Below are 21,148 nucleotides of genomic sequence, written 5' to 3'. Positions count from 1 at the left end.
ATCACCAACGAGTGCCTCGTGGGAGTTTGCCAGCATCTGAGCGGTCAACTAGTAATGTAGTAGCGACTGTTTGTACGATTTATTGCCTTTCTTTCACGAGACTCATAGTATAAAAGTAAAAATCATTTGTACATCTATAAAGAGATTGACTGAAAAATAATTTTCGCAGTTGAAAGTGCTCAAATAACGGGAACATAATAATATTATTGTAAGTAAATAAACGCACCATCATTTCGTCAAATATTGCGCAGGAATTATTTTGATCGATTGAGATACGGTTTTTCACTGACAGTAAAAGCAGTATAATAAGAAATAAAAAATAACGTATTTTATAATACTCATAATTCTGTTAACGTAATAATCATTTAATAATAATGGTAGCAGTATTCCCTCAGTATTCTCTTTGGTATCTGCAAGCTCTCCTCATTCTTTATATGCTGCTGCGAATAAAGATGACAGCGCAGATTCAACGGGCCGAACATCTCCATCTTGCATAACTTGCAGCAAGCAAGACTACTGTTGCTCACCTTGCGCGTATCTCTGTTGAAGAAAAAAAATATAGAAAAATATATCACTGATATGTAAATCACATAATTCATATTTTCTTCCTTTCATTCTCGTTTCAGTCATTGACATTATTCTGAAATGTTTACTATTGTCATTTAAACTTTGATTTTTTTCTTTTTTCTCTCAACCATAACTAAAAATCGTGGAAAAGGACATTTCTCTGACTTTCAAACGACATACTTATTTATCGGCCTAAGAAAGATTTTCAGGTGCTACAGTTTAACAAACTTGTTTCCCACTCATGTGTGAAGATGTATTTACATACGCGTTGGACAAACGGTACAACTCCGCGAGATGCTTCACCATCTCTTCCAGTTGATCGTCCTTCTCTCGCAGTTTCAACGCTTTATGCAGGGGATACATCTCGCCCTCTTCGCGAGCAGCGTGCAGAAAGAAGGACTCGTCGTAACGATTCCACTGGTCGGAGTCGACGACCTCGAGAGGATCCTGCGGCCGTCTGCGTCGATCTCGCAGTTCCAGCAAAGCGCGCTTCACATGATTCTGGCAATTCATCATTTGCTCGCTACCATCGTCATCGTCGTCGTCGGAATCGTAACTATTACGTGGTAACTGCATGCCGACATTCATCCAATGACGCAATTTATTAATCTGCGGAAGAGCTCGATTATTGAATGATCGACAGGAAGCTAGGAAGAAGAATCGATCTTGTACCTCCCGTAGATCGTCGCTCGAGATTTCCACGTCGAACGAAATCTTCATATCGTGATCTGGAAACACACCTCTGCCGGTGCAACTGTCGATCGGGCCCAAGCCGCAGAGTGCCTCGGTGTAACGAGTGGCCAAGGGGCTGCACCTCAGCTCGACGCGCGGTGCGAAAATCAGCACGAGCAGCGCCGCGAGCCCCGGCATGTTCGGCAATAAAGTGGTGTTCCGCAGGGACAAGTAATCGCTCTCGCTCAGCCGATTGATGCTCTGCGCGACGAGCAGACGCGTCGATCGGTCGGGATTCTCGTCGAGGAGAACGGAGTTGACGGACGTATTATCGACGTATACCCTCTTGTATCTGCCGGCTGCTGTGAGCTGGGCCATGTCGATTTCGAGGGGCGAGTAAGGACCATGAAGCTGTACCCACGAATCGCAATCTTCCTCTTTCGGTGAACAGGGATACTGCCGACAGGGAAAGCCGATAGAGAGAGAGAGAGAGAGAGAGAGAGAGAGAGAGAGAGAGAGAGAGCTGGAAGGAAGAAACAAACAACTCACCTCAGACAAATTGTCCTCGTCGTATTGCCGTTCCTCGTAAAACGACCTCTCCTCTGGCAACATTGCGCCTACGATATCGAGCTCCGTCCGCAGATCGTGATTATACTTGGACAAGAAGCTTTCCTTCCTGCTTGTAGCGTGCCCCTCCTCGATTAAATACGCATTCATATTTAATTTCTCGCCCTTCTTGTCGATAACGATCAATTCCAGATTAACGATGCTATCCGCAACCGAATAGATTTGCCCAAAGATCTCCTTGCTTCGGTGAATTTGAGACTCGAAGCAATCCCGCGAGACCCTCGACCATTGCCCTTGGGAATTGCCGTTCGGGGAAGGACGAACGGAGGCCAGGGCGCATCGAAACGCCAGAGAAGGCAGCTTTGTAATCTCGACGTCATCGATCACTCGTAAATCGCCGGTTCGTACTCGAGAGATGCGACCATGATCGATTAAGAAGACGTCCGCGATTTCCGCGCTGTACTTCTCGACCGTTGCGCGGTGATACGTTGCCGGGGAATCGTTTCTTTCCATCGGAGCGGCGACGACAGTCTTTCTGCCCGTCGGCGGAAAGCGGAATTCTCGCAGGGGACGCGTGTTCAGAGCGGACTCGATCCAGCGCATACTCTTGCGAGTGTCTTCGTCATCCAGGGTGGCCCAAAAGTACCCCGGACTAATGATCTGTAAAATTGTATGAATCTAATTTTGTGAAAAAAAAAAATTGTTCGAGAGCTTACATTTTGCATAGACAAAGGTACGAAAGTAACGTCGAGACCGGGCAGTTTCGGCCTGATACAATCGGACCGCCTGATTTGCCTCTCCTTATTGAAGAAAACAGTCCTCTGAAATCTGTCCAAGCCCTGATCCTTGCTCCTCTTTTCTGCCTCCGTTGCGTTCAACAGCCCGATCTTAATCGGTATCTCGCAATGTCGCATTTTAACAGACGTGTAAACAAAATCCGATATTCTGCAAAGACTCTCATCGGTCGTCCATTTCTCGCGATACTGTACGTAAACTCGCGAAGAGCCGTCAAACGAGATCGTGATCCGCTCTGCCGGGACACCGTGGTGCTGGGAGAAAATCTCCTGCAATCTTTTCGCGTACAAATAGCCCGGTTGCTTCATCGGCCAGCCTCGCATACAAACGGTCTTGAGTGGATCCAAGGCGTTTAGATTTCTACCGACGTTATCCTCCCGGGTTTCGACGTTGAGCGACCGTTTGACAAAGTAGTTGGGATAGAAGGCGCCAGCTAGAATCACTTGCAGGATGAAATCACGTTCACGGCCCTCCCAGATCACCTTAACAGGAAGAAAAGCCAACAGAATAGAGAGAGGATCTTTCTCGCGAGACAGATCATTCTCACCTTACGCACGCCGACCGTCTCTTTCACGCCCAACCTCGTCAGTCTGCGCGTGATCTCATTGACGAGAACGTCCAGCTCGCGCAGGGTCCGCAGTTGGACCCCGTTCCTCCGAGCCCACTGCTTCTCCGTGTCGTACGAAGTGAATCGGCGATTCGCCTTTTCATTCTGCCACATTTTGTACACGTTTAGCGAAGCGATGCAATCGCTGTCGCTCTCGCGAGCCCATCTCTTCTTCGTCGAGTAATGCGAGACGCTGCTGCCGCGACACTCACCTTGGACGAACGTGTCCTTGAGTGCCATGCTGGCGCCCAGCACGACGCCGTCTCGTAAAATTCCGAATATGTGGCCGAGCATAATTAATTTCGTGATCTGTATGTCGAGCGGCAGGAGCGCCATTATCCTCCCCATGTCGGTCAGCTGACCGTCGAACGGTTGGTGGTCGTTCATCATAGCGCCGCTCTCTTTCAGCTGTAGAATCGTGCCGCGCAGGTTCTGAAGGCCAGGCGGGTCCAACGAGAGGGCGAGGAGGGAGCGAGGATCTCCGTCGTCGAAGATCTTGGCGCGCAGGACAACATTGGCCAGTGGGGCGCGCAACATCGCCGGCGTGCCTTCGTCGTCCAGTACGATCTGCGAATTTAAATTTTCGCTGGACTCTTCTTACGGAAGAAGATGGAAGGGAATTACTCACGCGATAAAACGTTCTCGGCACCAATCTGTACACCCTACCGTCCATCACGCGGCCGGCACGACCCCCCCGTTGCACGCAACTCGCCTTGCTTGCCCAATCGAGTCGCAAGGACTGATAATTGGAGATGGGATCAACGGCGATCACTTTGACGAGGCAAAAGTCGATCACTGCGAATTGAGAATCTCTTAATTCACTGCTCGCTGTCTCCACGCGAAGGAGAACCTACCGTACTTGACGTCCGGCACCGTGATACTGCTTTCAGCGATATTCGTCGACAGTATGATCCGACGATGACGCGCCGGGGCTTTGTAAAAGACACGTTGTTGCTCGTCACTGGAGATCATTGAGTGCAACATCACCAAGTCCCACGATCTATCCTCGTGACACTTGGACGATAGAAATGCGTATAGCTCTTCGATCTCGTAGATTCCTGGTAAGAAAACGAGAACCGTGTGTCTGGCTTCCCCTCCTTTTCCTTTTCCGTCGTGATTGATCTGATCGATTTGATCGAAGGCGATAATCATTTTCGCGCAAAACTTGATCATGGATTTAGTGACTTTCGGCTCGGCCGGAAGCACTTCCGGTATCTATTTGAAAACAACATTTAGATAACTTGCTTGCGTTAAGGATTCTTTCATTATTACAAATGCGCATCATAATACACGCGCTGATTGAGAAGGAATTACTCGCGCGTTAACGTTAATTCTTACTCACTGCGCCTAGATCCTTTAATTCGTCCAAATAATACGTATGAGTTTCGAAACATCCCTTCTCGAGAATTTCTATAACAGGCGCCGGCACCAACTTGTTTCCCACTCGCGTCGAAAAATATTCGGCAAACTTTTTCACGTCGATTGTCGCTGACATGAGGATCACCTTCACCAAGCTGGAATTTGTTTGCAGCAATTTTTTCACGATCAACAGGAGAAAATCCATTTCTTGATCGCGCTCGTGAATCTCGTCCAATATCACGTGTGTATAATCGAGCATGTGTTTCTTTTTTATTAATTGCTGCAGTAAGATTTCGGTGGTGCAGTAAGTCAGACGGGTATCAGAGGAGGTCTCCTGCTTCATACCAACTCGGTAGCCTACGACACTGCCGAGCGGCCACCTGCCTTCTTGGCTTACCCGTTTTGCGATGCTTATCGCAGCGATTCGTCGGGGTTGTGTCACTGAAGAAGAACAAACATGCAATTAATATGCATAAAATGGCCAATTCATCGTAAATAAACAAGAAAAATTGACAATTCTATTTGTGCAAAATGTAAGTTGCTTTAAAAGAAGAACCTATAATGTTGCAGTGAAGTCTCTTTTTAATATTGGCATCCAGAAGAAGCTGAGGAATCTGAGTAGTTTTTCCGCAGCCAGTTGGTCCTTGAATTACAGTCACAGAATTCGCCTCAATCATCGACAATATTGTATTTTTCATTGACAAAATGGATAAATTGGATTTTGGCTCGTAAGTAAAATCACACTTTCGATAGGACTTGGCCAAATTTTGATTATAAAGCTCCTTTTGCTCCTGGGTTACTGCTTTGCATTCATGTTTTGCTTTACTGTTCTCACTTGTACTATCCATAAACTATAAGTTGGCAAGAATACAATTTATTCACGAGATATGGACAAATTTGATATTAACTTTCTGCTGTTTACATACTATAAAGGACAAAATGATTGTGAAAGTATAACTCCATCGAAAAGATGTTGATAAATGTATTCACACATATAATATTTTAATGTAACTTTCAAAGAGAAATTAATCTTCCATAGAAACTAGCAAATAAGACAAAAACAAGTTAAACTTTTGAATAATTTTTTTTTTATACTACTGACAGACAATAAACCAAGAAGAAAATCATAGCAAAAAAGAATTTAGAGAATAAATTCTACACATCTCGGCATTTATGATAAACTTATAAAATACTAATTTTCCTTACCTTTAGATATTCTTCCGCTTCTTTTTCAGTATAGTTCTTCACATATTTGACTTTCTCCATATCTGTGGATTGAACGGAGCAAATTAAAATATCCCACATTTGTGGAAGCTATTATACTTGTATAAATAAATATATGTGATAAATGATACGTATATATAATAAATATCCCTGAAATTTATATTTCCCTGTACATAATGAAAATGTGTTTTATACAATATTTATTAGTATTTACGATAGCTTTTATTTAATAGATTTTTATTAACCGGCAACGTGGGGCAGTTTCTAACCTGAAAGTCACGACTTAATAAGTACAAAAATTAACGATCGAATTTTCAAGGATGAACACTCAATGAAAATTATTAATTTATCGAATTATATACCTATGCGAAATTTCAACGATGTCTCTGGTGAATATACAAGAGAATATAAAAAAACGTCTCCGCTTTTATGCCCGATTCTATCCGTTGCCAATAGATATATTAAGAAATTGACCAATCACAATTAATTATTCACTTCCCATTCGATTGGTCAATTTCTTTAAAATACTTATTGTAGATTGACATTAATGGTTTAAATCGACGATTAACTCAACGGAATTAACCAATCACATTGATCAGTTAATAAGTCAGACCTTATGTCGTCTTGAGTTCATCTTTGGATGTTTCGTAGCCAATGAAATGAACGGTACAGCATCTAAAGATAAACTTGAGACGGTCTTTGATGCAAGAATTAACCGGCTATGCAATTGGTTAATCGTCGATTAGATTTTAAATCATGATGGTAGAAACGATTAACTTAACCGATCGGTAAGCGTGATTCTGTCTACCGACAACTCAGTCGGTCGTTTTGTTGCCATATATTATACCTGCGCAATGTATTCCCTAGTCGACAGTAGTCGGTTGGGAGAATCCCGCTACATTCAGTTAACGACCAATGCGATTGGTCAATTCCAGTGGAATGATGATCGGCGGATCAAGTTAACCGGAAGTCGTGGGTGGGAAAGAGATGGAAGGGCCGAATATTCTCTTTTATCGCCTGAAATATGGCCAATCAAGTGGTTCCTAAGCCAGGGTGGCATTTTTTATCGATAAAAGAGAGTGCAACGCATCGCTAGATTTGGATTAGATCAGGCTAGGTTAGATTAGGTTGGGATAAAGTTGAGCAGGGGTTAGGTTGGTAGTACTACCACTGTCAAGCCAGACACCGCGTACGACGCGCGTCTGGTAACACTGACGTACGTATGTGCGTGCGCTTCCAAAATCATCCGGCCGTCACCTGCAGTTACCTGTGCCGACAAACGAGGTAAGCAACAGCCGTTACTGCAAAGCGTCGTTGATAGTGAGAAAAAGCGCGTAATCGCGGCCGACGCGAAACGGCCGCCGACGCGTTAAACGCGCGCCGTCTGTCGCGCGCCACCAAATATGTTTCGCCACGGGCGACATCGTGCGCGTCTCTCTCTCGGCCTCGCGCGCAAACTTGACGCGCTCTCTGCCGATCACAACCGCCGCGCCCGGTTTCCCGCCTCCGTTTGCTCTAACAGAAGGCGCATGCTACGTTTTGACATCACTCAAACGTGCTGCGCGTGTATCTCGTTGTTTATGCGTCGTCGGCGTCGTGTTGTTGTGTCACGTCACGCGAGCATCGGTTAGATATCACCTGTCATGGCGCGTAATGTCGCCGCAGTCATAGCGGTGTTGCATCTCTTCTTTTTAGCTCTGTGTTGTATCATTATATATATATATATATATATATATATATATATGTATGTATGTATATATATCGTTTTATTTCTGAAGACTGGGTGGAAGAGAGGGAGGAAGGTGGCGATCGAGTACAGAAAGTGTAGTCGAAGCAGACATTTTGATCTCGTGTGTTCTAACCTCTACGCGGCGTGACGTCGCAGTCGAGTCCCATCGCCATGTCGCGGTTGCGCTCGTGCACGTTCTCGCGCGCTCCCCAGCACGAGGGGAAAGCGCCTTAACCTTTTACCGATGCTCTTCTTCACACACACACACATATATTGTTCATTTTATCGTCTTTCCCCTCACAAACTGTATGACAAATTATATTTCCTATTAAATAATTGTAAATCTTTATCAATCGGTTGAATATTGCTGCGAGGCCCTTTAATGTATTGACTGGTATACTCTGGTTTCAGCACTTTTGAGATATCTTTTCATTCTTTTTCGTACACACCAAGTTGTCTGAATCCTTTCTTTGTATATATATACGCGTCATACGCAACGTATGAAAGACGCGCGATTCTTTGATATTATTTCTTTCTTTGGGCGTAGGAAACAGCGTTGCGTGCCGACAAAACACACGGTAGCTAAAAATAGCCCGATGGGGGGGAAAAACACACACCAACGTGAGTGCAACGCGCGGATTATTATTATGCTACGCGTGTCTTCTCGAAATAACGTCGCTTTTTTCGCACATTTATTTCGGACGAAATCATTTCGTCGAGTCGGCTTCTGCGAGACGAAAACCTTGGTCAGGAAAATTCGCCAAATCGGATATACTATTATTTGTCACGGGTGTTTGTATGTATAAAGATTACTTTTCACGTGATTTTCGCACCAGGTCGGTCTTCTCTTACATTGCTACTTGAAATCGTTATAAACAGCCAACCGATTTCCCAAATACCGACGTGATGGAAAAATAAGGAAAGTTACATTCTTTTATGGCGCGATAATCTGTACAAAAGTGATTGTTGGAAAAGCGTGACAATTTCATCTTCTCTCTTATCCCTCTTATCATTAATATCGTCGCTGTTCGCGAAAATTATAAAGAGATATCGAGATATTAAAAAATTATCCTTTAATATTACGCCGTTGTGAAGGACCTCCTTCTCTCGACTGGTCCGGTGCCTTGTTTACCGAATTTCTCAAAAGCGGGTCAGCGACGTCACGACCAAAGTGGCGGCCCATAAGGGACACGGAGGAGGGGAATTTGATTTATAGCGGAGCGAGAGAGAACAAACTCGTTCTCCTTCGACGACGAGGTGCACTCGTTTCGCCAACACTTTCTTTGCGGATGTCCACCTCCCTCAGGGCACGGTTTTCATTCCTCCTTCCTGCGTTAATTGCTTGATTGATGGAAGAGAACAGGTCCAAAACATTTTTAATCCCAATTCCTCTCGATTCCTCCTTCAAGAAGGAGGCTTTCTTTTCTCTTCCGAGATTCATGCGCGTCAAATCGCTACAACATACGTGATAACATACGAAAAAGTCACGGCCGGCCTGTGGGAAGTTTGCATGACATGCGTGCACCACCGTCCGATAAATGCCCCTCGGCGTGGATGAAAGCCTCCCTTTCACGCATGCGCGCCGCAACATCACAGGGACGTACGCAAACGATGCATTTACGTGGTGACTCCGTGCTGAAGCCTCGCAGATAATGATCACTCTTATCGATAAAAGTGAAAGCCAATTGGATAGTATTTAACACTATACACTTGTAGAGGTATTTTTATCAATGGAAGAGAGGTTTGACATGAGGTCTGTTTCTTTCATTTCAACTGGCTGCGCTAAGTCTGTGTCTTTTTTCCACCGGGTCTTAACTATATATTTGTCTCTTTTTACGCGCTAATTTGGCGAAAAAGACATATGTTCACAATAAAGCGTGTTTCCTGCTGCATCGAGATGGTGAATTATTAGAAATGCGTCGCACAGAAACGCAGTATTCCTAGTATATTACCAGATTGCATGCGATCCTTCCAAACGTGCCGAAGGTTGTTAACAGACAATATTTCACAAGGTTTTTGTACTGCGTGTTACATCAGCATTAAATGTGGAATTTAGTCAAATACATTCACTCCACCAAACTCCTCTCTACAGGGAATGAAACATTGTATTTTTTGCTTTTTTCAAAAAAATGTTTAAACTTTTTAGGAGCATCCAAATAGGGGCCACGGAGGACCTTTAAATAGTCGAACCAGTACTGGGTCAAATGCGCATGCGCGAAAAAAGGGGGGCTCGTCCAACACATTGCCGAGTGGACTCGCAACGTCGCTGCGCGTCCTTTCGTCCGAGTGTTTTCTAACAATAACAATTGCCGTTTGTGTTCCGCGCGCTTACACGATCAATCTTTTCGCAGAGAGGTCATCTCGATTGCGGGGAAAATTGCCGGGAAAGTAAGATAGATTCTCGGGAAACGAAAGAGTGTTGTATCCCGCAAACAAGTGGCCGAGTCGGCGTCGCTGCCATTCGGCAACGTGATATCGTCAATACTTCGGAGAAAAAGATATTTGAAAAACACAGAGTGCAAGAATATCAATTTTGAGAGAAGAGTCGTTAAAACGTTTCTATTACAGACTCGAGATCGGCGATACAGGACGAATTTCTCTCTCCTTCTTTTTCTCTCTTTTTCTCTCTCGCGATCCCGCGACGAAATGAAGTTGGTTGTGCACGTGTTCTGCAATGAAATCAGTGATTGTTACCGAGGTAACTTCGACACGCGTTTCATGGTATCATCGCTACCTCGAATGAGTTCTCCGCACACAACTTCGTCGGCTACCACTTTGTCTTTGTTTCACCACCGAACTTCAGGCACGTGTTCAATTTCACGTTTTGCCGAGGCTCATATCATTAAGATACATTTGCAAATAATATGCACCTCTGTATAATCGTATTTCTACTTTTTTAATTATAGAAGGGATAGTGACTTAGAAGCGACAGCCAAGATGTTCAATTTTCATAAGCCAAAGGTCTATCGCTCCAGCACTGGCTGCTGCATCTGCAAAGCCAAATCCAGCAGGTAAATAATCGAATTTATATTAGAGACTTGTCTTATTATTAATAAGTCTCTTTTCATTAAGATGGATTTAACTGTGCATAATTGTGCAACTAATAAGTGACCTTAGCAATAAGGGTTTGATCCATTAATTGGCCAACAATATTATTGATTCAACCTGTAAAGTTCTAATAAATGAAAAAAAAAAAACATTCAAAAATGCTTATTTTCTAAATGAATCTTTCAGTTTTACTCATTATCTTTAATTTGTTATCATAATTTGTGTTATATGCATAATAGTTTTGTCTACGTTTTTTCACGTTTGCAGCTCGAGGTTTACAGATAGTAAAAAGTACGAGGATGACTTTGTGGAATGTTTTCAACTGCAAGAGAGGCGTACTGGCGAGATATGCAATGCATGCGTTCTTTTGGTTAAGAGATGGAAGAAGTTGCCAGCTGGGAGCAATCGCAACTGGAGACACGTCAGTATATTTTGCAACGAATATTATCTCTCAGGGATACAACATTCACTGCTAATTTGAAATTTGTCATATCTCTATGGTTGTATACCCCCGATATTTGCTTATAACGTAAAAAAAGCTCTTTTCTTTTGACATACTATTGATAAACCGCTAATAAAAAGTCAAAAAATTTGAGATTAACCACGGAGTTTGTTAATTGAGAAATAATGCATATGCAAAAATGCATTTCTCAATGACAAATTGTACGGATGCATTCGGCATTTAATTGTACAGTCTACAACTAAATTTGTAGTTATATTTGTAGTTATATATTTGTAGTTATAGTTATAACGTAATTTATAAATATTTGTTGTCTGACCAATTGTATAATATTCATATACACTATAATCTTGACATTAGGAATTGCCTTTTCTTTCTCTTGCTTTAATCATCGATATAATTATCTACAGGTAGTGGACGCGCGCGCTGGCCCTGGCATCAAGTCTCTAACGAAGTACAAGTCGAGGAACAAGAAGAAAGTGAAAGACAAACCGGAGAAGACCGAGAAGATTGTAAAAAAGAAACATGTTTACTTAAAAACGGAGGCTGATCGTGAACATAGTCCTGCCATGAGCGACGACTTGATTGGTTAGTGTAACCGATTTAAACGTAACCTCTATACAGGTGGTAAATTGCTAAATAATAAATGTATGATGCTTATTTTTAAGTTCGTAGATTAAACGAGCCGAGAATGATTTAATGCGAGTGTCGCGAAGAAATTTGTTTATCTAAGGTTAACATTGTCGGTCTTTTGCAGAATATTACAACGTTGCGGAAGTAGGCAGCAAAGATTCGAGCAGGTCGGAAAGCCCTACAGATAGCGACGGCATCGCGGAGAAGCAATTGGATGTGGTGCCACCTGTTGAGCATATGGAAGTGGAACATGTTAATGATTTCATCGATTTGTCGTACTTCAAAAGGTAACAACCATGGATAAAAAGCTTCTTTTTTTACAATCGAGAAGTTCTTAGAATTTATATCTCTCTTTCTCTCTTTCCAAAAAGTCCCTCGAGATTCTTCACGTTTGTGCAATCTTTTCCATGAAATTGTAAGGCATAGGAAACTGAAGTATAGAGGGGACAGCGCTTCATTCAAAAGAACACTTACGAGGAGAGGACACAGTGAGCGACACAGTTTGATCTCCTTGCACGTGGCGAATCTGCACAAAAAATAAATAGCGTCTTTTAAATAGTAATTTTGTCAATGATGTCTGAAATTTCCGACCGAAGCCAACACCGTTGATTTCATATACACTATATTCGAAGCTGTTAGGTAACGGTAGGAAAAACGCCGCAAGATCGAGGCAATCCTTTTTATTTCTTTCATTTATAATTTACAATGAAAAATGTTTATTATATACCAGTCCTGTCTGTCTACCGACTGCTCTGCTTTCTGTCTTGACTACTGATTGCGCTCGGTTGATTTGATTCACCACGTGCAAGGAGAACAAAATTGGTGTGCCCTCTCCTTGTTAGTATAATTTTATAACAGAGTTCTTACCGCACACGCGCGCACATCTCAAGATTTTCTGTTTTTTATGCAGAGAGGTCATCTGCTGCGGTGTAATCTTCAAGGGTCATTACGGCGAGGTGATTGTGGATCCTTCTCTACTGAAACCCTGCGTAGGCTGTCTGGCTGGTAGGAGACAGCGTGACGGCTCGTCGTCTGCATCCGAGGCTACTAGCCCCACTCACTCTGCGTCCGTTAGTCCGGCGCATAGTGTCGAATTGCCGCCGGAGGCGAGCGTCGTTTCCTCCAAACAAAACCCTAAAACGACCTTCAGCGATTCATCGTCCGATTCCGGCTACGATGAATGCTCCAATCAGGGCGTGGACAGCGGCAACAAGACTGGCAAACACGGTCCTGATATCAAGTTGCTTCAACGGATGGACCAAATGTCCTGTAAATCTTTGACAGTCGACGCCGACGTCGTGATTAATCCACCGCCTCAGATCCAGCCGATGTCGTCCAATTAATGCCGACTGTTCGTAGAGTGCTAATTTATTCTTTAACACATACACACAAAAACACATAAACGTGCGTACATATGGCTCTTTTTGAGCCATAGGGATGCATTTTGAATATTTGCCAATCGATTCTCGCCAGGGTCCAAAGACGAGAGGGGAAAGATTTCGACTTGAGGAATTTTAAGAGAATGAATACTAGAAATTGAAATGTTTTTCTCAACAAGTTTGCTGAAATTAATATTTTTAATTGTAAAATAAACAGATGAAATCTTTGTATGATTTTTCATAAAAGTTTTCAAAATTTCTAAAAGTGAAATCTAAACCATCACAATTTGTAAAAATTTCAATTTTTGAGAATTTAGAAATCTGATCGAACACATTTCAATTCATATTAATTTAATTTTTGGTAATTCAAATTCCAAAAATTCCGAAAATTATTATTTCAGCGATCAATCAAGAATTTCAGAACGTACAATCTTTAAAATTAAATTATCTTCAGCAGCAAAAATTCTCAAAATTTCTGATGTTGAAATTTTCAAACCAACAAATTAATAAGACTTGTCACACACGGTCCGAAGAGATCGTATAATCCAGATCACTCGGTATCAGGTGCAATTTTCGGCCAGATTTCCGTGTTGACATCTCCTTCCTGACGCTGTGTGACACGCGGCGTCAGAGAAGGAGTGGAGAGAGCGGCGGCCCTATCGTGAATGAATTTTCCGCTATATCAAAGATATATATATATATATATATATATATATATATGTATATATATATGCGGAATAATACGATTGCTCGTAAGTACATTTGTACATATATAATCATGGTGAAAATACATTATTATATCTTTCATATGACAGAGAATCCGACTTCGCCGTATTCATAGTTCGGCTGCTCCTGACATCCGCAGAACATCGTAGTTACACGCTCGGTTGCTATGTCGCAAGGAGGAGATAGTTTCAAATCTGGCCACATGTCTGATACCGAGCTCTGGTTTAATCAAAAGCGATCGTTGATAATCAGTGACAGGTCGTCGATATAGCAATAAATGAATGTGAAAACGGTTAAAGTCAGTTCTTATTTAGACAGTATTAGGAGAAATGGACGAATTTATCTAGATAGAGAAATTCGCGCGCGCGCGCGCCTACACACACACACACACACACAAAATGCGAACGTGGCAATCAGATTGGCAAACTGGACCAGCGAGTTTTAATAGATGTATAATCCTAGATGATAGAGGTAATTTGGAAGAGAGAAAAGAGTAATTAAGTAAAAACTGTTAGTTCCTAGTTGACAAAGGAAAGATGAGCACGCATCGATTGCGCGTTTAGCGTAGAGTTGATTCAGTTTTCATCTCACTTGCGTGGGATGTCACAGAGTACGTGACACGTTCTCGTTGGGTCGACCAAGCGAGACGGTCGGAGGTGATCTTTCGACGCTTGTATCGATTGGTAATTGAAATTCAGTTTCGATTTCCAGTCGAGACAAGTGAGATCGAGCATTTCCGACTGTTTTTGTCGCATATATTGCTAAACGCGGGAAGAAAGACGGGCTAAAAAAGAAAATGGGACGTACAAGCGAGTACCTGCTGAGAACAAAAAGGAAGAAAACCGCAACTGTGATCTCGTCGAGTTGCCTTTTTTTTCATCAAAAATTCTTTCTTCGGACTTTTTTCCACGCACAAACGAAAAAAAAAATGGAACTCGTTTAGTGATACACGTCTTAAACTCTCTGTGCCAGGGTTCGTGATGATGGAGCATTTACAGAATCGAGTATAATTTATCCTCTCAAAAGAAAATGAGAAAATAATGTTTTCGCCAATGTAAAACCAATGTGAAAGGTTGCAGAGATTGGAGAGAAAGATTTAGAGTTCAAAGATCGCCCTGGATGTAGAAAAGCACAGATCTCTGGAATTGCTTTACTTTGGAAAGAAAGAGAGAAAAAATGCAAAACTAATGACTCTCGGCTTAAACACTGGATCCGAGATCAAATGCGAAAGTGAGAAAAATGTGCAATAAACACATCGTCGATCCCGTCCAGCTAAGCTGAGCTACGAGTCATTAATCTCTTAAGTTATTCCTAAGCGAATATATCAGAGAAATATAACACTCGTGTATGTAAATGATGTAAAAATGATAAAAATTGCCCATCGAGACGACTCGAAAGTTCACCGACAATCTCTTACGATTAACGTAAATGAAATGAGAAAGGGATAACAGTTTTTTTTTCATCAACAATCAAATGAACATCGAAATCGCCGGGCGATGCGTCGCGGGAAGCGGTCGATCGAACGATCGCCTCCTCCCATGATGGATCATATATTTGTACGTTTCTTCTTTGAACTAGGATCTATGANTTATCATCACTGCTATTTTTATTATTACTATCATTATTATTATTATGATTTATCATAGATAAAATACGACGATCGAGGTTGGATCGTGGCGCTTCCATTTAGTGTAATTTTTCTTTTTCTTCTCTTCTTTTGTGCATTTGATCAAAACTATTTTTAATTTATATAATTTATTTCAATGAGTATTAATTAAATACGAAAAGAATCATTCGTAGAAACGTGGATTGGTCTCCATTTTTAAAGGAGAAAACCTTAAGACTAATTTTATTTTATATATATATATATATATATATATATACTTGGTGCGTTCGTGCGCGCGTTTATACAGGATATATAACCGAAATTTACTGACCAAGCGCTCGTGTACAGGGAAAAAGGGGAACAGTCGTGTACCATTTTGTAAAGCTTGCAGTAGTTAATGAGGAATTGATTGATCAATCGACACGAATGAGCGCACGGAAAACGGTAGACTGAACTTCGTAGTAGGTATGCACAAAGAAAAATGGTTTTCGGTTTTATAAGAAAAATGGTTTATTTCTTAGGATCTCCCGCGAAAGTTGCGAACGAGTTGCATGCACGTCACATATGCGCATATCGAAAGTAGTGTTTCGGGTATGTTAGGCGCATGTGGTATCCCGGAAGCTCCGCGGGCGGAGCAACGAGCAGCGGTAGATGTTTACCGTTGCTAGGAGATCTTAAGAAGTTGAAATAATTTTTCTCATTGAAAATCTCACCTTGAAAATCTCACCTGGAAGTCATCTTTCTTTATACATGCTCATGTAGTCCGGCCTACCGCTTCGCTCATTCGTTCAAATTGATTAATTCATTCTTCGTTAACTATTGCAAATTTTGCAAAATAGGACTTGTGACTTTTCTGTTAAACTTAATCCGTTTTACGAACGTTTACCCCTGTATAAAGTTGCACAAAGTAATGTGGATATAAACAATTGAAAATTAAAAGACTAATGTAAATGTTTTTAAAGTAAATATGTCTAGAAGAAAAAATTTTAAATAAGCATCTCTCTGAGAAAATTTATAAGCAAATCTTTTTGTCTTTTATGAACAATTTTCAATTATACGGTTAGAGACTGATGAAAAATTTGAGAAGAAAGAAAAATTTTTTAAATATCCATTTCTGATAAATGGAGATTGTTACGAGGTTTAGATTTTTAATAATGTATTTTTATGTGTATAACATATTGTAAGGCAATGAGAGAGAAAACGAAGAATATCTTGAAATGAGCGCTACGAACCCGCCTGGATTAACAAAAATGAGAGAGAAAGTTTCGTCTCTTTTGAAATGTTTCTCTTTCTTAATTTATTTGTTTTGTAAGTTGTTCTTGCAATATTTTCTCTGTGTGTGTGTACACATATCACTGTACAGAGTGTCTGACAATTACCGTATCAATGCTCGTGTAAAACGCATCAAGTTGAACAGAGAAGTTCTATACCATTTTACAGATGCGTGCACACACAATAGTTATTAATGTATCAAGTACAGGATATTGGCGAGTGAATAGCGCTGAAACAGATGATCTTGTCTTCATGTTTGATCTCTGTGAGACACTCTGTATATGCGTACACGGATCAGTGATCTTCGTTTTCGTGATCTTTTTTTCGTCTTTCTTTTTTAACATAGTCAGAAAAAGAGGAAATATCGCGGTTGTCAGCAGTGGTAACAAGTGATAAATAAGTGACAACTAAGGCTGGCAATACAGTGATATCAAGAAATTTATTTATATATCATTTCTGTTCACGCGATTAATTTAAACAAACATGTTTTTTGTATGATTTACGAAAAATTATTTAGAGGAGATATCATGTGGTAAATTGTGTGTCTGTATATGATAATGGAGATATTCAAATTTTAATGGGAAACCATTAGATTTGTAAGTGGACATTTTATCGATCAGAGGATATATAACGATGTAAATATATCCGCGAAAACAAGTTGCGATGGACAAGCAACCTTTTTGTTTTGGAAAAAATGGTTTTTGAGCAACCAAACCTGGGTAAAAGTAAAATCATGAGAACAAAATTATATATATATTTATATATGTTTGTGCATCGAAATTAGACATTAGAAAAAAGATTTAAAGGTAAATAATGGATAAAAAATTAAAGTATTTGTGTAGCAATTTATATATTTTCACTTTATCTCTCTTCTTCTTTATTTTTTACGAAAATTATTATAAAAATTGATTTTACGTTTACGTAGCGAAATGACCGTATCGTCAATCCCACAAATGTCCATCAGCATCTCGTTAGTAATTGTCGACTTCGTAGTGGTCACTGATATATCCTTCGTGAATTGGCTCGAGAAAACTTCTTATCGTTTTATCAGCGTGTTGAGAGAGTCTCGGTGCGATAGTACACGTAGATTTTTTCTCACTTTTATATAGATTGCTCTTCTAACTTGTTGAGAGTACGCGCTATACACAGAGTGTCCTTATTCATGTTCGCATGTTTCTCAAAGGCAAATTCTTTGATTAAATTGATTCTTTTTTTTTTTTTTTTGCGAAAATTTCTATGCATTAATACTGTTCGAGTTAAACGATCGAAAAAATTGGGGGGGGGGGGAGGAATCGTAAAATCGTAAAATGGTATGGAACTTTCTCGCAAGCTAATTCGGGTCGTGCGCGGATTATTGATCTTTTAATTAGCGTATTTTTTAATCTATATTTTTTCACCATAATACTAATGTAAGATAACGCTCTTGAAAGAATGTTGTTAAAATGCGCGTGCATTCATTCATGACACGACTTAAAGATATGAACTTAAATGGAGAAAACGTATAAATTATTCTACAGAATTTACATGAAAATTTTGAAATTCTGATAGATATTTTATCACTTTGTAATTTATGTAAATATATCTTGGATTTTCAGTAAACGCGGAATTTAGAGAATTCCAAGTATATTATTTACTAACATGAAAAATCATTTGTATGTATTGAAAACGTATGTATTGAAAAGATTCAGATATTTCGTTAATTTTTAATTTTATTATGCTTATAATTTTCCAAATCCGAAAGCTTTTGTAAGAAACATCGGCAAAGATCGAACTTTCCGCATGAATATTAAAACGATTTAGAGACTGATCGATACATTTAGCTTTTTATTTACGACGCTCTGTGTATGTGCGTGCACGTTGGGTAGATTGTATAAACCCAACGCGCACGTGCGACACACACACACACACACACACACAAACATACATGTATAGATAAACAATTATATGCGTTATTTTATACGTGCGTGTGTGCGGAATTATTTATATAAGACGAATACATTGCAGAATAGTAACGATGACGACTGCCGTAATTAATATATTATTGTGTCGATTATTATATCGGAGATATATATATATATATATATATACACACACACACACATTTGTATATATATGTATATGTGTAGAGATAAAACAGAAATATCTATTCCGAATCCCACTGTGTATAATCGCTCTGCTAGGGATATTATTCTATCAAGTGTACAATTATTTACTATTTATAAGGGATATTATTATGATCATTCTCTTTTCGCGGCTATCGATAATCTCGGTGAGGTGCGAAACAGCGGATTTTTACGATAAGGAAAGAATTATGTCACTTCTTATATCCATGTACAACTTTGTAATAAATCAATTTATTTGTAATTTGTCTCATTTCTCAGGATTAGAGAAAGTTTCGCATCGTAGCGCATGTAAAATTAATAGGAAAATGTAGGGAATAATCTCAGTTAATACTTTTATTCGTACTTGAGAACATAACATTGTTATTTTCCTGACATTGAGTCGAAATATGCATGATTGCAATTTACGGGAAATTATAAATCATCGCGCCTCATCGATCGTATTACTTTGGGACGTCCGACCTGCCATTGAGTCGTACTACTTGAATTCGATTTCTCGATAGAAACGGTAGCGACTCGTAGTGGAGATTTTGGAACTATGGGCTATTCGTACAAGCAGATTCCGCACTCTCTATCTTAACGTCACAGAGGACGACAGCAAGCCGACGAAGCTGTTGAGACAGAATATTGGTATGAGCGAATTATGTAAGTAACGATATTACACTTTGTCGAAGAGTTATATAACTCGCGCGATGATTACAAGAACATCGAATTTAATCGTTCTGTCACATCATACATCCGATCTCTCTTTTAGACAGATCAAAGGTATCGCAAGGATAAACGCACATATATATCTGTCGTTGGAAGACGAACAATATGCCATCACCTGTCGGGAAGAAGCAAAGAAGCGTCACCTACTGGGTCATTATACCGTTAATAATAGGTCTACACGTAGGTTGGTACTCTTTGCAACAGACTTACGTGTCGCCAAACGAAAGACACGAACATCCACTGATCAAGATATTTAAGAAATATACCGCATAGGAGCGTGGAATGTATCATGTTACGTGATAATTGTGGGATATGTTATTTATTAGAAAATTTCTTTATTATAAGAGATATACATACCGCGTTTGTTCCTACGTGCAAGTACAAACGTAAGTCTTGTTTGAAATTGAAATAAAGGTCTGAAAATTACCTTTAAAAAGGAAACGTGCCAAGGGAACAAAGGATAACAACCGTTTCTCTTTGTTCCTTTTTCTCCTTATTTTTCTAAAAAATATTCCACCTACTACATATCTTCGAAAGGCTTAAGAAAATATATGTACAGAGGAGAGATCGATTAACCTCTTATAGTCGGTAGATGGTCGAAATTTGGTTGATGTATGGAGGAGCTCTTGGGCCGACTTTCGCCCTGGCTATGAACAGAAGGGCCAGCCTTGGGTAATTGCGGCAACACCATTTGACTATAATTGGTATTCTGAAAATATATCGTTCAGTCTTTCTCTCTTCGCATCGTAGCGCCGATCGTTCGACTTACCCGAGACCGTTCTCGATATTTTTTCAATTTTTCAAACTCTTCCACCTCGACATCCGGCATTTTGAAGTGAAAATTGTCAAAATAAGAATGTCGCAGCAACTGTTCGCACGTCCACCTTTCGTTCGGATCTTTGTCCAAGCACTTCTTCAGAAAGTCCAGCTGTCGAAAGGTAACGATCGTAACACAATAGTAGAAGAAAGAAGGGAGGAATGATTACCTGCAAAGGATTATGGGGTAGCGCGTCTTGAAGGAGTGTGAGCGTTTGCGGCGTTGGAAGAGTGATACCGGCGAAAAATTCGTTCTGCTGAAAGATGGCCATGTGCCTCGGTAAGAGATCGCCCAGTGTCCTTCTTATCAGATACAATTGATCTACGTCGGATTTTCCCGGCCATAAGGCTTCGCCCCGTATCAATTCGGCGAACACGCAACCGACCGCCCACACGTCGACCGGGGTACCGTACTGCGTGTCCCCGACCTGTTCGCGACAGTCGTCGAATGTAATCGCGGCTACAATCGCGGCCTGCGATATATTTACCAGCAATTCCGGCGCCCTGTACCATCTGGTGGCGACGTATTCCGTGTAGTTTTCACCGGGGCTGAGCATACGCGCGAATCCAAAGTCGCACAGCTTTACCACACCTTCGCCGGTGATGAGGATGTTCTCCGGCTTGACGTCCCTGTGAACGCATCCCAGACGATGGCAATAGGCTACTCCCTGCAGAATTTGCCAGGTGAGTTGCCTGGTGGTGAGGTCTGGACAGCCGGTTGGATACTTTTCCATCTCGTTCAGCAGAGTGTTTTCGCAGTATTCAAACACCAGATGCAGCTTTCTCTTCCGTCTGAAGACCTCCAGAAGATTCACCAGGTTCGGATGCTTGAGATTCTACGGGAATATTTGTTTCGC

General features: G+C 40.9%; 3 protein-coding genes and 1 long non-coding RNA gene across 9 annotated transcripts in view; 2 read left to right on the top strand and 2 right to left on the bottom strand.

Annotated features, from left to right (window-relative positions):
* Window positions 1–20: 20 nt before the first annotated feature.
* Window positions 21–7,716, bottom strand: LOC106742498 (probable ATP-dependent RNA helicase spindle-E). 3 transcript variants are annotated; one of them, XM_014615469.1, is made up of 12 exons: window positions 7,654–7,716; window positions 5,774–5,835; window positions 5,124–5,418; window positions 4,551–5,008; window positions 4,063–4,423; window positions 3,837–4,003; window positions 3,149–3,775; window positions 2,523–3,083; window positions 1,789–2,466; window positions 1,240–1,695; window positions 833–1,176; window positions 21–540 (listed from the first exon to the last, which is right to left on the bottom strand). In XM_014615469.1, the coding sequence occupies exons 1-12, from the start codon at window positions 7,691–7,693 to the stop codon at window positions 366–368; spliced, it is 4,224 nt and encodes a 1,407-aa protein (XP_014470955.1). In that variant the 5' UTR covers window positions 7,694–7,716; the 3' UTR covers window positions 21–365. The 3 variants fall into 3 exon arrangements, with proteins under 3 accessions (XP_014470955.1, XP_014470956.1, XP_014470957.1); XM_014615470.1 differs by lacking the exon at window positions 7,654–7,716 and adding an exon at window positions 6,154–6,266; XM_014615471.1 differs by lacking the exon at window positions 7,654–7,716 and adding an exon at window positions 6,061–6,119.
* On the top strand, window positions 6,977–15,360 carry LOC106742506 (protein FAM60A). Of its 2 annotated transcripts, none has more exons than XM_014615484.1 (6): window positions 6,977–7,075; window positions 10,427–10,531; window positions 10,836–10,989; window positions 11,439–11,616; window positions 11,786–11,948; window positions 12,572–15,360. In XM_014615484.1, exons 1-6 carry the CDS (start codon window positions 7,014–7,016, stop codon window positions 13,002–13,004), a joined length of 1,095 nt encoding a protein of 364 aa, XP_014470970.1. In that variant the 5' UTR covers window positions 6,977–7,013; the 3' UTR covers window positions 13,005–15,360. The 2 variants fall into 2 exon arrangements, with proteins under 2 accessions (XP_014470970.1, XP_014470971.1); XM_014615485.1 differs by lacking the exon at window positions 6,977–7,075 and adding an exon at window positions 10,254–10,323.
* A 3,763-nt stretch (window positions 15,361–19,123) lies between these two features.
* On the top strand, window positions 19,124–19,901 carry LOC106742607. Its single transcript, XR_001374286.1, has 2 exons — window positions 19,124–19,409; window positions 19,519–19,901. It is a non-coding gene; the product is annotated as an uncharacterized LOC106742607 (long non-coding RNA).
* The window catches only part of LOC106742606 (cyclin-dependent kinase-like 4), a 3,844-nt gene continuing 2,486 nt past the window's right edge, over window positions 19,791–21,148 (bottom strand). For all 3 annotated transcript variants that reach the window (XM_014615733.1, XM_014615735.1, XM_014615734.1), the window contains exons 3-6: window positions 20,780–21,127; window positions 20,462–20,719; window positions 20,245–20,403; window positions 19,791–20,184 (exon numbers count right to left, since the gene is read on the bottom strand). In XM_014615733.1, coding sequence (XP_014471219.1) covers window positions 20,047–20,184; window positions 20,245–20,403; window positions 20,462–20,719; window positions 20,780–21,127 — 903 coding nt within the window. In that variant the 3' untranslated portion in view covers window positions 19,791–20,046. The remainder of the gene's footprint in view (window positions 20,185–20,244; window positions 20,404–20,461; window positions 20,720–20,779; window positions 21,128–21,148) is intronic.

Source organism: Dinoponera quadriceps, unplaced genomic scaffold (genome assembly GCF_001313825.1).
Source record: "Dinoponera quadriceps isolate SergipeBrazil2010 unplaced genomic scaffold, ASM131382v1 scaffold113, whole genome shotgun sequence".
Lineage (NCBI taxonomy): Eukaryota > Metazoa > Arthropoda > Insecta > Hymenoptera > Formicidae > Dinoponera > Dinoponera quadriceps.
Note: the sequence above shows the minus strand (reverse complement) of the source record. Positions and strands in the feature narration are given on the sequence as shown.

Bases quoted from the DNA above. Each gene is read 5' to 3' on its own strand.
- LOC106742506 (XM_014615484.1), top strand. From the start codon at position 7,014: ATGTGCGTGCGCTTCCAAAATCATCCGGCCGTCACCTGCAGTTACCTG. The intron at 10,532-10,835 runs GTAAATAATCGA...TCACGTTTGCAG, and splicing joins TGCAAAGCCAAATCCAGCAG to CTCGAGGTTTACAGATAGTA. The intron at 10,990-11,438 runs GTCAGTATATTT...AATTATCTACAG, and splicing joins GCAATCGCAACTGGAGACAC to GTAGTGGACGCGCGCGCTGG.
- LOC106742498 (XM_014615469.1), bottom strand. From the start codon at position 7,693: ATGGCGATGGGACTCGACTGCGACGTCACGCCGCGTAGAG. The intron at 5,419-5,773 runs GTAAGGAAAATT...GCCAACTTATAG, and splicing joins AAGCGGAAGAATATCTAAAG to TTTATGGATAGTACAAGTGA. The intron at 5,009-5,123 runs GTTCTTCTTTTA...GTTCTTCTTCAG, and splicing joins ACTTCACTGCAACATTATAG to TGACACAACCCCGACGAATC.